The sequence below is a fragment of the Colius striatus genome, chromosome 16, assembly GCF_028858725.1.
Source record: "Colius striatus isolate bColStr4 chromosome 16, bColStr4.1.hap1, whole genome shotgun sequence".
Classification (NCBI taxonomy): Eukaryota; Metazoa; Chordata; class Aves; order Coliiformes; family Coliidae; genus Colius; species Colius striatus.
The window spans coordinates 5,176,684-5,192,367 of NC_084774.1; the positions used below are offsets into that span (position 1 = coordinate 5,176,684).

The 15,684-nt window shown below is 36.5% G+C and overlaps 1 protein-coding gene across 3 annotated transcripts in view; it reads right to left on the reverse strand.

The window, feature by feature from the left end:
* Positions 1 to 15,684, reverse strand: part of ITCH (itchy E3 ubiquitin protein ligase) — a 55,529-nt gene that overhangs the window by 8,268 nt on the left and 31,577 nt on the right. For all 3 annotated transcript variants that reach the window (XR_009819827.1, XM_062008801.1, XM_062008802.1), the window contains 12 exons: positions 15,179 to 15,348; positions 13,459 to 13,693; positions 12,176 to 12,271; positions 10,716 to 10,890; positions 9,688 to 9,754; positions 7,392 to 7,476; positions 7,042 to 7,170; positions 6,319 to 6,391; positions 5,330 to 5,401; positions 3,262 to 3,350; positions 2,445 to 2,604; positions 2,047 to 2,180 (listed from right to left, as the gene is read on the reverse strand). Coding sequence is in view for 2 of the 3 variants with exons in the window: in XM_062008801.1 (XP_061864785.1) it covers positions 2,047 to 2,180; positions 2,445 to 2,604; positions 3,262 to 3,350; positions 5,330 to 5,401; positions 6,319 to 6,391; positions 7,042 to 7,170; positions 7,392 to 7,476; positions 9,688 to 9,754; positions 10,716 to 10,890; positions 12,176 to 12,271; positions 13,459 to 13,693; positions 15,179 to 15,348 (1,485 nt within the window). In the remaining variant the exon portion in view is untranslated. The remainder of the gene's footprint in view (positions 1 to 2,046; positions 2,181 to 2,444; positions 2,605 to 3,261; positions 3,351 to 5,329; positions 5,402 to 6,318; positions 6,392 to 7,041; positions 7,171 to 7,391; positions 7,477 to 9,687; positions 9,755 to 10,715; positions 10,891 to 12,175; positions 12,272 to 13,458; positions 13,694 to 15,178; positions 15,349 to 15,684) is intronic.

A 15,684-nucleotide genomic window follows, 5' to 3' on the forward strand; every position in this document is an offset into this window, starting at 1 on the left:
ATGACAAGTTTTCATTTATTGCCATAGACAAGCAGCCCAATACTGACATCCAGAATCCTCTGTGTTCTCTTTTACACCATCATAAATTACATGTGCATCAAAAGAACCTTACATAGGATAAATTTAACACACTTGCCCAGCACTGAGAGAGCCTGTAATTATTGGGTGTTATAAAGAAAAAGATGTAGTGCTTTGAAATGTGAAAAGTGGCCAGCTCATGTGTACCACACACACACACAAATGCCAAGATGTCTACATATGTCGACAGCTAATGCCTTACAATAGCAACCTCTTACTCTAGACTTTCCACAAAACATTAATGGATTTATACTGTTCATAAGGGAAATGTTGTTATATCTGCAACTTTTTACAATTTAGTCAGAAGATCCTTCACCAGTAACAGGTTCCCCCACAATTTAATGCAAGTTTCTCTCCTGTAACTTACATTTTTCAGTATCGTATTTGTTTGGTCTCTAAAACTCAGTAAGGAAAAAGTGCCAATAAAGTGCTCTGCCTCAAAAAAAAACACCCAAACATTTTCTGACTAAAGACAGTGGATTCCTTAATTGCAGAAAACAGTACTGAAGCTTTAATATCTTTTCTTCCCTTTCACATGTCAGCTTCATGGCATCTTTACTCAAATAGCAGCTATTTTAGATTTCCCTACCGGAATTTAACTCACTACATCTTTTAGCAGCACAGACATTGAGTACAGAAGATACCACTCCTTGAAAATCAAATCTAAATTCCTATCTCCATTAGTAAACATCTCGTAAAGAAGCTTCCCTTGCTTCATCATGCTTGCACCATCATGCTTTCAAGATTCACCACTACAGGAGATGAAAATCTTGTCTTTTGTTTTTATTTCTGCATTTTTAAAACCAATCTATTCCCACATCTTTTATTAATTTCCCAAAGGGTTTTTATAACCACTCTGGCTTTGTATGATTCTTAAGTAAAATGTTTTACCTCTCTAGTTACACAAAATAAAGGCTAATTTTTCTGCTAAACTGTTTTTACTGTAGCAGAAGCAAAGCTATTTTTAACTGAAGTTGTCTTTATGTTTTTGTTTGGTTACTTTAACTTTTGGGAAAGGAAAATCACTTGTATTACTGAAACAAATAGTGCACATCAGCCATGGACTACACGACCCAGGAGTCCAGTCATTATAAAATAAGAACAGAGTTACAATGGTTTAGATCTAAGGGGCTTGTACAATTATTTCATAAAATATTCTTAACACATAATTCCAAAATAATTATGGCCTACAAACTTCAGATCCTTTTACTTGCTGCTCTCTGGGGAGGAATCTGCAAAGAAGTGGAGGACTCAAAGTGTATGAATGAAGAAGAGACGGGGGTTGGACTAGATGATCTCTAAAGGTCCCTTCCAACCCCTACCATTCTATGACTCTATGGCACACATGGAAGCCAGACATAGGAATGGTCTTGAATCATTCAGATTGGAGTAAAAAACCACAGACAGCTAGAAAAATCCATGAGCATTAACTTACTTGAAGCATTAAATCATCAATATTAACCTTCAAGTTAAATTTCAGGTATGAATTACAGAAGAATTATGTGGTAGTAAACGACAAACAGCATTTGTTATTTTCACATTACTGTAACACTAAACTTTGTATCTGACTAAACCAGGTATTAAAGAAAGAATTATTGAGTGGATTTTTGCCAGCTTCCTTTAATCAGTTATCTGAATAGTTTCAGTGGAATTTACTGAAATCATTTAATTTGGAACAGTGTTCATGACTGCCACATCTGTATAATGTCTAGCTGGATTTATTTAAAACCAGCCAGGACAGGATGCAGGATGCTGTGCAGAATGTTCAAAGAACCAGAAAGGCTTTTGCATTATTAAATTATTATTTGTGTATTTTAAGTTACAGAAAAAATCTAGTTCTGCTCTGTAATCGGTGTACTACACTTTCCAGTGAGGGTTTTAGTAATAAACTTACACCTACTTCCTGGCATGAGTGAAAATCAAAAACATTGTATTGTTATTTCAAGAACAAAATCAAGTCAAACTCACTTTACCCAGATGAGAGAGTTGTAAAACTCTGGGTCAACAGATTCTAAATCCTTGAGTCCTACTGGCTTGTTTAGGATACGTTTATAGAACGGGAGAGAGAAACCAGTGTCAATGAATTTCCCATGGAACAAAGCCTGAAGAATACAAAAACAGACAAAATAATGCAAAGGATGAATACTTCGAACAACAACATTCTGTACTCTGTACCAATGAAATTTGAATTAAACCAATCTGGAATATCATGACTGCTAACATGCTGAATTAACTTATACCGATGGTAGTTATATCCCAATAATAGTTTCAACTCAGAAAGAAACTGCTAAATTATCCATCTTATGGTATAAGATTTCTTTACCTGTAAATTACATGAGATAAATTCTTTCTACTTTTGAACTTACCATGGCAATGAATCTTCCAATAAATCGGAAATATTTCAGATGGTCTGGATTAATGTAAGAGGCTGGGTTTATCTGTAAGCAGTAGTTATCCTTCCCTGCATATTCAAACAGGCAATACATTGGGTTCAAAACTTCATGTGACAATAGAAAGAACCATTCCCTGAAATCACATAAACAATAAAAACACATTTCAAAATAAAGTAAGTAAGAAATTACTTTCGCTAACTCTTGTTGACTTAGGAACTTGCTGGAATAGAGGTACTCAATCTGAGCTCTTTACCAGAGAGTGTGCTTGGCAAAACTGAAACCAAACTGAAAAGAATTGCAAATTAATTTACAAAGTTACAAAGATAAAACTAAGTGCTGTGGACAAAACCTCCCTTATCTAAATGAGCAGATTAGAAGTCTATAACTGATTTAAACTTTAGGGTTTTAGGGAATGCTAATTAATAGGCATACTTAGTTACATTCCAGTAAATGCTTTTGACCTGAAAGTTGATTTCTATTCACTCTTTCAGTAAACCTCTGCTTTGACATTAACTGTTGTTCCAAAGGCCTACTGTAGTTCAGTAAACCACGCACTTACTTAATCACTGAGACAAGGTAATTCCTAATGTGAAATGAACATGATGTTATACAGCTTTAAGACATCATGTATCTCCAGGAAATGTCTTCCTCAGATACTCTGAGGAAAGACAGGGAATAATGGTCACTAATATTTTGAAAGCACTGCAGTGTAAGCAGTTACTTTTGGGAAATCTTCACACCAACAACTTGCATAAAAAAATATATTATTGGTCATTTCTGTGCAGTTTACCTTGCAACACCTCCATAATCTAAGCCTTCTTCTCCAGGGAAAATAACCCATAAACGTCTCCGTAGATCCTGAGGGCTGAAGCTCATTATCTTAGTAAAAGAAAAACAATCAATTCTTTTTAAGAAAACATCTATAAGCACTGTCTAGAGTTATTACTATTTGTTATGAAGTAACATAGCATTTAATGATTCATATTGTAAAATAAACTATGTACATGAAGGACCTGCTTACGGAATGTTCAGGGAATGGGAAGCATTAGTTCAGACCTATTGCTATAGATTAAAATATAAAATATGTAAAAGAAAAGAAAAAATAATTCTGAACTAAAGACTTAGGCCAGCAGCTTGTCTCTAAGTATATGGCACAAAGTCAGGCAATGAATAGCAGGCCCAAAGTGACTAATCTCAGTATTAAATAACATACAGGATGGATGTGGTCAAGAAATAAATAAATCCATTAGAAACAAAACAGTGATAAACACACTGCTTTTTTGTTTTCATTTTACAGCTTCATCTCCTAAAGATGACAATAAAAGCCTAGTAGGTTTGTTTGATATTTTTGAAGTTAGGAAACTTTACTAATGCTAGTTTTAAAATAACTCCTTAATTTGTAATTCTGCTGATTTAGTCAACTGTCGGAAGGTTACATAAAGAAATTTCACATCACACCTCTGTGTGACCAAGAGCCTTCTTGTTTACAATGAAAGGCACAGAACTTGGGTCAAGATTTGCATTTTAAAATCTCTCCTACAGGTCTGTAGTAATCATTACCAAAAATGTTATGACCTCAACAGAGATATCTGCAACTGACAAATGAGTAACGAGGATAAAACAATTAACCCAGGTCTTTGTGATTGTCACCTGTACCATTGGTAAGGCACCCTGTTTTCCTGAGAAAATCTAGGTTTGCTCATGTTTACATAATTACACAATCTATCTTTTGATTCTTTCCAGTATAGTGTAATTTTATTACCTCTACAGTCATGGAAAAAGGACTAAGTGCAATTTTAAGAATAACGTTGGAGCTAACTTTCAGCTACAGGATTTGTTTCCTGCTAACCGCTTTTTTATGAAGACATTGCTGTTCCAAAAGACCAGCCAACGACACTACATGTTCCTGCTAAACCAGTTTACAGTAATTTGAGCAAGAAAGCATTAATCCTTATATAACAATCTATTTGTCTCAAAACATACTATTCTCCTTGTTCAAATCTCCTGGCTTCACACACGTGTGTTAACTCCCACAAGAAATGAAGCCTGAAGACATACAGAAAGATTAAATTTCAACTAGGAACAGAGGAAGATAAAAGTGTCTCAAGAAAATGCAGGCCCTATCTAAAAAGATAGCAACTTTTAGGAAAAATACAGAAGTGGCTCAGAAAAGTATTTGCCAAGAGGAGTTGTTTCATGCACTTCCAAGCCTATTTCTATGTATCTTACTAGACAGACAGAGAGCTGGTTTTTGCTTCAATTAAAACAAGCAATTGGAGGGTCACACAATGCCACAAGGAACACTTTAGTAACAATAACATTCAAACCACTTGCAAATATTGTGCAGGTCCTTATTTTAACCATGGTTTATGGAATATGAACAAGAATTTTGCCACTAATAATCTCAATAGAATTACTAAAACTGTTTTCTTTTAACCATTTCATTACTCACTTAAAGACACATATGCCTAGACCAAGATCTACTTATTTTGGTACAAGGCCCATGCTTATATAACACAGGAAAAACGTGCCAACAAACAAAAGCACAACAAGAAAACTTCCTGAGGAAGGAGAGCTGCTCTGCCAGTGTTCCCCTCAAAACTAAATCTGATTTTAAAAACTTCTGAGGAAAAATGTTTCAGAAAATCACCTTTCCCCTCAGATGAGTCAGTGTTTACACCTCACATTTTAGCATCATCTTTTAATATGTGAGGACGAATGTATCCTAACTATTAAAACAAGTACTCTTCTGTTAGTCTCACTTAAAATAACATTATGAAGATGTCACAGGATGAAGAATAACGTGTGACAGTAAACTTAATCAACTCAACTTTTCATAACATGTTTTGATACATTACCTGTTGAAATGAGTCCTCAAATAATGTCTTTCTGCTCACTGTAATCTTTATGTGCTGTGGCATTGCCAGTTGCTGAAATGGAATTTTTAGAGGTGAAGTACACAATCACTTAAAGTGAGTTTGGACTGTTATTTTCTGTATCTAATGTTTCAAGAGGTAGAGTTGAATTTCCCTAATCCATATAAAACAAACCCAGTAATCAAGATACTTGAATTGTAATTTACTCCACAAACAAATTGCTTCCAATGTTGATATTTACAGTGAGGCATACATGCCTCCAGATCCTGCTTACAACAGGTTCCAATGCTCTACTCTTACAAGGCTTTGGAAAACAGTAGATCAATAACATATTTTAAGTCAGTAAGGCTTTCTACCCCAGAATTTAATAAATAAATATATAATTTTGGTTATTCTGCACAGAATTCAAAGTGAAAAATTAGGCTAGTCTCTCTTATTTGTCAAAGAAACTGGGATATTTAAATGTGAGGCTTTTTCTTAAAAACCAAGTTACTTTATCTTTGATATACAGAGTTTAGGGGACCCAGACTGACACATTGAAATAAGTATTATGTTAGAGCATGCTAACATGCCACACAGTGTATTCTTCAATGCTTAGACTTGTATGTTCTTAAATGCCCTGCATTTTCTCTGTTTGTGCAGAATGCAGATCCTGTATTAACTACAAAAATACTGTGCCTCCATATGTTCCCTTACTAACAGCAGAAAAAGATCCCACTATTCTACAACACATCACTTCATGCAGTTGCTAAATAGATATTTTCCTTTATTCTAAGAAGCTGTAAAGCCATCGCTCACCTAGCTTTAAAGCTTACATGAGTTCATGCAAGTCCTGTATTTACTCCTTCCCAACTTAACTCATCTTTAACCTTAGTGTAGTTTACCTTTACTTGCAAGTCATTGAAGAGTTTATTTAAAACACTTAAGCAAAACCCAAAACAAACAAATATTCTCAAGAAATGAATCCATACCTGACACCAGAATCTAAAATAATGGACCTTTGCCTTGAAATCACGCACATAAGCTATTTGAGGTCCATTGTCTCTGGAACCAAAAAGGAGAAAAACAAATTAATTTCAGAAGTTTTTTTGTACTTTAAGTAAAAGCCTGCAAAAGTATTTGTTCTGTAGTTACATGGTTTACTTAGCTATCTAGTTGGAATGTCCTTGTTCACTTTTATTCTTATTTTGAGGTGTAATTTTGTTGGTTTTAAACTAAAAAAGTGTTCCTTTGTAAATTGTGAAGTGCACACACAGTATTTTTTATTAACTGTTATTAACTGCAAAAAAATGACTCAACAGTAAGCATTCAGTTTCAGAATCACATTCAATTAATTTAAGTTCAGAGATTAATTCTGCTTCATAAAAAAAAAAAAAAGAAAGGGTTGAGTGTGCTTTTAAAAAGACAGGCTAGTAACTGGAAGGAAGAGATCTGGTCATTAACAGTACTGATGAAGCTCCTTCATTACCATCAGATCTTATATACTATTTTGCAAGGAGGATTCTAAACTATTTAAACCATGGCTTTCTTCAGGGATAGTTTTTAGTTGATGAAACAAACCCCAGCAAATTAAGCAGCATTACATGTAGAATTTTCTGCTTAAAAAATGTACAAAGAGGCAAAAAAACCCCTTTCAAAACCGATTCATGCTAAACTTCACTTTTGAAACCTTAGTAGAATGTTAAAACACGTACAGAGCAGACTTGCCCGTGCGGGGATCTATGTATGTAGTGGTTCTTCTATTGTGATCCACAAAATATGGAATACCATCCACAGTGAATCGCATTTCCCAGCCCTCTGGTAAGGGTTTCTCATTTAATTGCCTATGGATAAGTAAAATACATAGTAACTGATCAACTTAATACATTAAATCAACTGATCAATACATGAAACAGTAAAAATTCTGGCAGATCCGGAAGAACTACAGACTGAGAAACATTTTTGTTCAATATCCATCCTGACTCTTTTTTTTCCTAGCTCACAGTCTCAGTACTTTGTTACACTTTTATTCCCAACATACATGAAGCTGGAACTGATTTCTTACCCCTGACTCCTGGGATCTTCCCACTGAGTGATTCGAGTGTTGTGGTTAACAAAATACACTCTGCCATTGCTGTCAGTTCTCTTCTCTGAAAGGGATGCAAATGGAAAAAAATGTCAATACCTGCTTAATGTGTCTGAGACTACATCAAATAAAATCAATCCCCAGACCCTGCCATGGCCTCTACTATCTTCAGGTTTCTCTGAATCTCCTTTGCCTCAGTATCTTTCCACTTTCTTTGAGACTTCTTAATAGGCTACTCACTAATGGGAACCTGCCTTATACCACTGACTGCTAATAGTCATCCAAAACTGCACCATCTCCTGTCCTAAGTGAAAAGCTGCATTTATTGGTGTTCATAAGTAAGTTCTTTAGAATTATAGAATGCTAGGGGTTGGAAGGGACCTTTAGAGATCATCTAGTCCAACCCCCCTGTAGAAGCAGGTTCGCCTAGATCAGGTCGCATAGGAACATGTCCAAGCGGGTCTTGAAGCCCTCCAAGGAAGGAGCCTCCACATCCTCCCTGGGCAGCCTGTGCCAGGGCTCCCTCACCTGAACAGTGAAATAGTTTTTTCTTATATTTAAGTGAAACTTTGTGTTCCAGCTTCATCCCATTACCCCTTGCCCTGTTGTTAGCTACTACAGAAAAAAGGGATGTCCCAACCTCCTGACACCCACCCTTTAGATATTTATAAATGTTAATATATACTCTTTATATGTCAGTTCTCACCCTGAGTAGTTCAGCTATCTCTACCTGCACAGTTTATACCAACAATCTAACTGCAAGAGAGATTTTGGACATCGTAACAACAATATCAATAGCTGTGTGAAGGCAGTAGCTCAGCACAGGACATTTACCTTCACTACATCTATTAGTCTACTGTTTGCAATTTTTTTGTAAGTTGTTTAGTGTTATTTAAAGTTAAAAACTTGTATGGATTAAAATACTGATGAAGTTGAAATTTCCATCTTAAGATCCTTTACTAAGCTATTTATTTTTAAACTGTAGGGAAAAATTAATTGGAAGAGAGAAAAACAGTCAGCTGTTTACTGCACAGGAAATCCCAGCTGCTTCAATTGTGACCAGTCTTACAAGCAACAGAGTAAACACTAAATAGGTAACAGATGTATACACAAGTATCAAGAAAGTATAAAGGCTTCATATTAAAAGTATGAGAAGGGATTAAAAAAGTATTCAATGGGGTTTCCAAGAAAATCATTTCTGTTTTCTCTTATTAGTTTAGTGTATACCCACAATGGAGTAAAGCTTATGATAGATGCCCTGGCTTGGTTTTCTGTACCATTCTGCAGCTCTTTATACAATTTTTACTTTGTGGTACAGGAGAAATGTAGAATACAAATTATAAAACCAGGCCAAATTCTGACCACCACAGGTAAAAGGCTTCATCAAGAGATGTCTGGAATTCGACACTTCTGAGAGTCACTCAAAGTGTGACACAATCACACGATCTGGAAACCTGGGCAATGCCGTCCTAAAGAACTTTCTTTGAAATGTTACATATGCAACAAAGCACAAGTGTAGGGGACAACAATTTTAAGGCATGAAATTGTATCTATACCAGAACTAAAAATCCAATTAGTTCTGCCTGAAAAACAAACAAGACAAAACTCCCAAGTCTAACTCAGCCAAGTTATTACTTGCTTTAAAATTACAGGATTCTGAGAACTTGGTCTATGTATCATCAAACTTGAATTCTTATATCTGCTTGATGGTCACACCAGAAATTAGTTCTATGCTTACATTTTTGTACACCCTACCTCACACCCCCTTAAATAATTGTAAATTGTTAATTGTTAACCCTATAAAGTGCAAAAAAAGATAAAAGAAAACCCAGGAGCGGGGAAATCAGGAGGTAGTTAGTGGTCGCTATAAAAAACATGTTCAGACCAACAAAACTATCCAGGAACTGGCTTGGAGGGAGAATTTGGCATTCTGATTTAGAAGGGATTTTGGAGTTTGATTTGGCAGGAACGGGATAGGGGAGGAATTCTATCTAATGAAAGTGGCAAAAAAAGGATGACAGTGTGAAAGAAGCTATTGTGATAGTTACACTGAGTAAACCAGAATACTTCACTGTTTCTAATCTACTTTGGAACTGCACATCCTTGTCAGGACTCTGTTTTAACGGCACATTTGATTAGATTTAATTTTAAAAGATGTTTAATCCAGATTTTAGTGTTTATAATCTAGCCAAGAATAGCTGACAAAAAATCTAGCAAAAGTATGTTTTAATATTTAATTACTTGGTGTTACGAAACACTTTCAAATCAGCCTTACCCCATCCATGTGGCAAAGGGCCAAGAGGATCAAACTCTTTGTTCTGTGTGGATGAAAAGTCCTGGTTCTGCAAGTCACACAGACAAATGCTGCATTAATGACCAGTCATTTGTTTTCCAGATGTTCTATCATAGCCATCGTGAGTCACTGAAGTAAATGCATTTTAGTTCACGTTACACATAAGCAAAGATGCCAACAATTTCTTTTTCTCCAGAGAAAGCCTATTTTGCAGACCTTGGCATGCTTAATGAACTAGGGTGCCAAGAAAATAATTATTCTTTGTTTAGTGTTCCTGCCTACATAGAAGGGAAATTAGCACACTAGCACCCAAAACAATCAGACAGCAAACCACTTCATACCTGCACTCAGTACAGTTCTCCCTACCCCCATTTATGAGGTATGTTTTTATTCTCTATACATACAGCAAATTTAGAACTTACACCATTCTGGGCTAGTAGCACGAGCTGGAGTAATCTGAAGTCTATTATCAACCAGTAGATTTTAAATTCTGGAAGGATTCTTTCCAATGTCCCTGCTTTTGTAACATTCACTGTGCACACTTCATTTTACCCAAAGAAGAAATACACACCGTGTGAGAGCTTGCTTACTTTCCAAGTCTTTGGCCAAGCCAATGCAAGACACAACACAAATAAGCCAGTTTATTACTAAGCTGGTTTTAAATCGCTGGCTTTTATCAATTTTGTACATAAATTTTATCAAAGAACACCACCTACATTCAATGACAAATAAAAATCATTACACAGCACGTGCTCCCTCCACTCATTGCAAGGACGTGAACTAAGGCTACCAATTATTACTTCCTGCCATGCTACACAAACAAAGATACTATATTATCATGAAGGATAAACCATAACAAAGTCTTGTATCTTTATGGGAAAAAGTCACCCACAAGCACACCCAAAACTCAAATACATACTTTCAGTATGCAGAAGAGAGATTAATGGGTTGAAAATCAGAAAAAGATACCTCTCTCAATTAACCTTTACAGTCATCAATGTATTCCTTACCCCATATATAAACCTCTGATTGAATTGCTGCATAGCTCCTTGAAGCTGACTGCGCTGAAGCTGCCACTGCTCATAATTCCGGACAGACTCTAACGTTGGTCTCTGCCATGTTGTTGTTCTAGTGAAGTGGTCAACATAATAAATTCTTCCCATGTTGTCAACTCGCCGCTCCCAACTGGTAAAAAACAACCAGAAGATCTCAACAGCAGATAAATGAAAGGGTTCAGAAGCACTTTTAGGCAGTATGTTGGAAGTGAATATAAAGCTCATCAGCAGACATTTTTTTCCTCCTTTCCACCACTAAAACTACATAAGAGCTAAAATTGTTTGAGGAGAATCAGGTTTACTCTGTTGCATACTGTACCAAGTCAGACTCACTCCATTTACTGTACTTCAGGATTTTCTGAAAGAGTTTCAAAAACTACACAAACTACTGTCAGTACCACACTATCATTACTGCATTTATCCCACCCAACCCATGGGACAACAGTCTGATAGCTAAACTAAACAGACAGCAAAAGTCCTGACAGTTTGGGCTGTACAATGCAAGATTTCCTCACTCTAATTCGGTAAAAAAGGAAGGTGTGGGCACTGGGTTTTGGTTTGCTGGTGGTTTTTTATCTGTTTGTTTGTGGTTGTGGTCTTTTAAAGTTATTTTCAATTCCTATGGAATCAACCCTATACAAAAACTGAATGAAAACGTTACCATTCTGGGTGACTTTAATTAATACACTAGTCAATCCTCTCAAAGTGTTCAAAATAAACTGAGTATGATAGGTAGGTTCCCTTCATGAGACTGTCTGCCAAATTCCTTCTTCAGTACCAAGTTCTTTTGACTATCCCATGTTTTTTCTCTGCCATTCTGTACAGTGTGTGAACCACCTGAGTAGGAATGAAGTGCAACAGAATGATAATTATGTTTTGCTTGCACTTTTTAAAAAAATAGGAAACAGAACAAATGTGAACACCACTTCTGTGTGGAAGCTAACATATCTGGCTTTTCTGATGCTAATAACAAAGCTGGTTTATAGGAGCAGAGTAAACTAGCAGCTGGGAGCCCTGAGACAAGATCAAATGACTGCAAACAGTAACCTCAGGATAAAAAGATAACCAAGGTCATCCTTGCTCAAGTTGATATTTACCTTGACCCCAAAATGCTTTACTGTGGTTTGGGTTCTCCTTTACAGTTGGGAATGTTTACTGTCTTTAACTTAAATCTGTTACTCAGTAAAGATGCACTTTCTTAATCTTTGATGGGACATTTAGATTCTGTTAGTTTTGACATTCAACTCTTCCCCATACTATGTACTACATGTTTTTGCAGAACTCCTTGGAGACAATCTGGAGCAATTATTTGCACGTTTCTGTTTACAAACATACTTTCCAGCTTCAGTAAACTGTCAGGCAATTTCTGAAAAATCCAGACATACTCTAGACAATCATGACTTATCCTGGCTCACCTTGGAGGAAGAGGCTCTGGCCGATCCCACGTTGTTCTTTTTTCAACATGATCTACATAGTACACTCGGCCGTGTTGGTCTACTCTTTGCTCCCAACTGAAAAGAAAACAATACTTATAATCTCCCTTCAGATCAAACTACTCCAGCCATTCATCTCCAGTAGAATGATGAGAACTGTTTGTTTTCATTAAATTCTAAAGAAAATGCTTGAAACTCACACTTTAATCATTAGATGCACTAAACTGATGTACAATACACAGTGGTAAAACACTTGTACTATGAGTAGTTCTGTGTCAACTAGAATACAAAAAGCCTTCTACATCACCACTCTCAGTTGCTGAAAACTGAAGTTAACATCCATGCCTATGCTTGCAATTTTAGCAAGCAAGGAAACAAAGCTTTTTATTCAATCAAGTACTTAAACAACCTGTTGATCAGGAGCATCTGCAGAGCATAATCCTGGATTCAGTTTAAATCGTCAAAATATGCAAATTTTGCACAGATCATCCTAAGGGCACTGGTCACATTTTCTGCATATGAAGGATTTGGAATACTGACTTACCTCTGCATTAATTCTAACACTGTTAATTGAAATCAAAACAGTAAAGTAACAACCAATGTTTTCAAGACTGCTTTTCTTATTTCACAGTTACCCTACAGGGAGCGAGGCAACTCAGATCCCTCCTGCCTCTCAGTTCAAGTGCCTGCAAATTAAGGCAGGTATTTCACCAATTACACCACTCATTTTGGGAAGCTTTTGCTCTCCCTCTCCAAAAGAGTGCAGAAACATTTTCTTTTTTTTTTTTTTTTTAAGAAGTTTATAATCTAAATAAGAGCTTTGAGGCAACAGACTAAGCATCTGGCACATGTGCCTGAAACACACCAGCGTGCCCATGCTACTCTCTGCAGCTGGTATGAAGCCCAAAACTTAGAACAAAGCACAGCTTTTCTTCTACTCATCTATTCCCATATTTTACTACCTGATTTCATTCTAATTGGAAGAGAGCAAGCTGTCACACTGTTTCAAGCTTCTGTGTTTCTCTGTCATGGGAAAGCATGACATGTATCAAAAAGATCTCAAAGATCAGTTATTGAATAGATCATGATTGGAGGCCTAAAAAACAAAAGCAGTTATAAACTCCTCCAAATTAATGGGGAGTGGGGGGAAGATTCCTGTTATGCAGCAAAAGCCAGATGCTATGAATGTTTTGTTACACCTACTGTAAGTAAAATAAAGTAAAACCAGAAATATCATCATAAAAATAAAGTTATTAAACTCGTACCCAGGGGGAAGAGGACCTTGACTGACTGTAGTAAGTGCCTGAGGTGGAGGATTTACTGGCTGGACTTGTCTTGATACTGGAGGTGTGGTGAGTGCAGCAGTTGCAGGAGTTGTTGTTGCAGCTGTTGCCCCCTCAGGGCTTTGTTCTGAAGATGTATTTGCAGCTGTACCTGCCAGTGATCCTGCACTGGCCCCATCATTTTCTGTGGATGTCGATGAAGGACCATTTACACTTGCTATGAGGTCAGAGATATCAAAGGCAGAAGAAAAAAGCCTTTAACTGATTTTTATTACCAATCTATTTCAGAAGTTGTAAATCACAAAAGTAAACATGCAAGAGCCACTATTTCAAAGTGCATCCATACAGTCACAGTTTACAGCTTTCACAAAATCTCAAAAGCAATTCTGTCTCATTTTGTAAAAATGCTTTTGTGGAAGAACTGCCATCAACAGCTCAACTTTAATATTCCTGATAGAATAAATCATGTTTACCAAAGTAAGTTGTCTACACTCTGTAAACTCTAGATAATTATTTTTCATTATTTAGAATAACAATTCAAAAGATAAGCATAACATTTTCAGGAAGAACTTTGACATTATATGGAAAGAAATTGTGATAGTTGGAGGGGAAATACATACATTCTTCAAACATTTTCATTTTTTCTGAAAGCTCTTTGGTGGGTGAGATTAAAAGCTCTATAAAAGATTAATCTGGTGTAGTTCAGTAATGAAGTCTAATTTGTAAAGTAATTACTGTATCACCACTTCCCATCCAGACTCAGAACGTATCGATGGTAATAAGGGAGCACTGAAGCCGATTGTGGTGTATGGAGGTAAAGGAGTTACCCTACAAACGTCAACAAGCTTTGCAGTTTTTTAATAATCAGATAATTTTTTAAAAATCTATCCATTTCAGTACAAATTAACAGTGAATGTTTTAAATGCTGCTATTTAACAGCCTAGAGAAGGCTCCAGGAAAACCACACAGCAGTCTTCCAGTATCTAAAGGGGCCTACAAGAAAGCTGGGGAGTGACTTTCTACAAAGCATATAGATATGAGACAAGGGACAATGTCTCTGAACTGAAAGAGAGGAGATTCAGACTAGATATTAGGAACAAGCTCTTCCCTTTTGGGTGCTGAGGCACTACAACAGCTGTGGTAGCTGTGATTGCTCCATCCATGGAAATGTTCAAGGGCAGGTGGGATGGGGCTTTGAGCAACCTTGTCTAGTGGAAAGTGTCTTTGGCCGTGGCACGGGGGTTGGAACTACATGATCTTTAAGGTCCCTTTCAACCCAAACCATCCTTTGATTCTGTGATTTCAAAGAATTTAATTAGAACTGTAGAAACAAATAACTAGTATATCAAAACTCAATATTATCAAACTGAAACAGTTCTGTGAGCCCTTCAGCAGATTTCACCTCAAGCCCCAAACTCAGTGGACATAGTGCAACAGTAGCATTCACTTGTGTTCTTATGTGCCACTTCTGCTTCACTGCATGTTGCAGTATCACTATGATCATTATTTAGCAGACATGGAAGCAAGACATTTCTAACAATACGAGCAACGATTAAACAACGTGTGCCGAATGCAAGCTAAAAAATAGCCCTGGCAAAGAATTTATCATGAAAAACGTAGTTCAAAATCTGCATCAGAAAAGGCTGTGTTCATTCCAAGAGTGTGCAGCTTGGAAATGAATGTCTGGCCCTAGAACACATACCAGCTGCTGAAGTGGGTCTGCGGGGAGTGGGTGGAGGTGGTCTAGAAGGCCTGGGAGGTCTAGCAGGTTTGCAGTTTCCATTTGTGAGTAATGGAGAATCACTGCCATTAACAGTCTTGTTTTCATTGGATGTAGTATCTTCACAGCTTTCAAGGCCATTTGAGTTAGTCCTTTTGCAGGAAAAGACAGAAAAGAAGAACTGTTCTAATAGTGTATGGATTACATTAACCTTCAGGGAAGATACTATAATGTACAAGTTATTACTAGGTGGATTCATGCAGTTATAATTATAAAAAACTATACATCTGTATGTATAAACATGCTAAGAGTTTATCTCCTGAGGTACATGAAACCTCAACTGATGAAAAGCTTGTGAAATAAGACATATATGTCATCAGTAACTGAACCTCTTCTTTCATTTCCCAATTTGATACATTTGTCTTCAGGCCCTTTTAGGATTTTGCTGCTCAACTACTTCTGCCCATGAATTCCACTTGTCACTAATG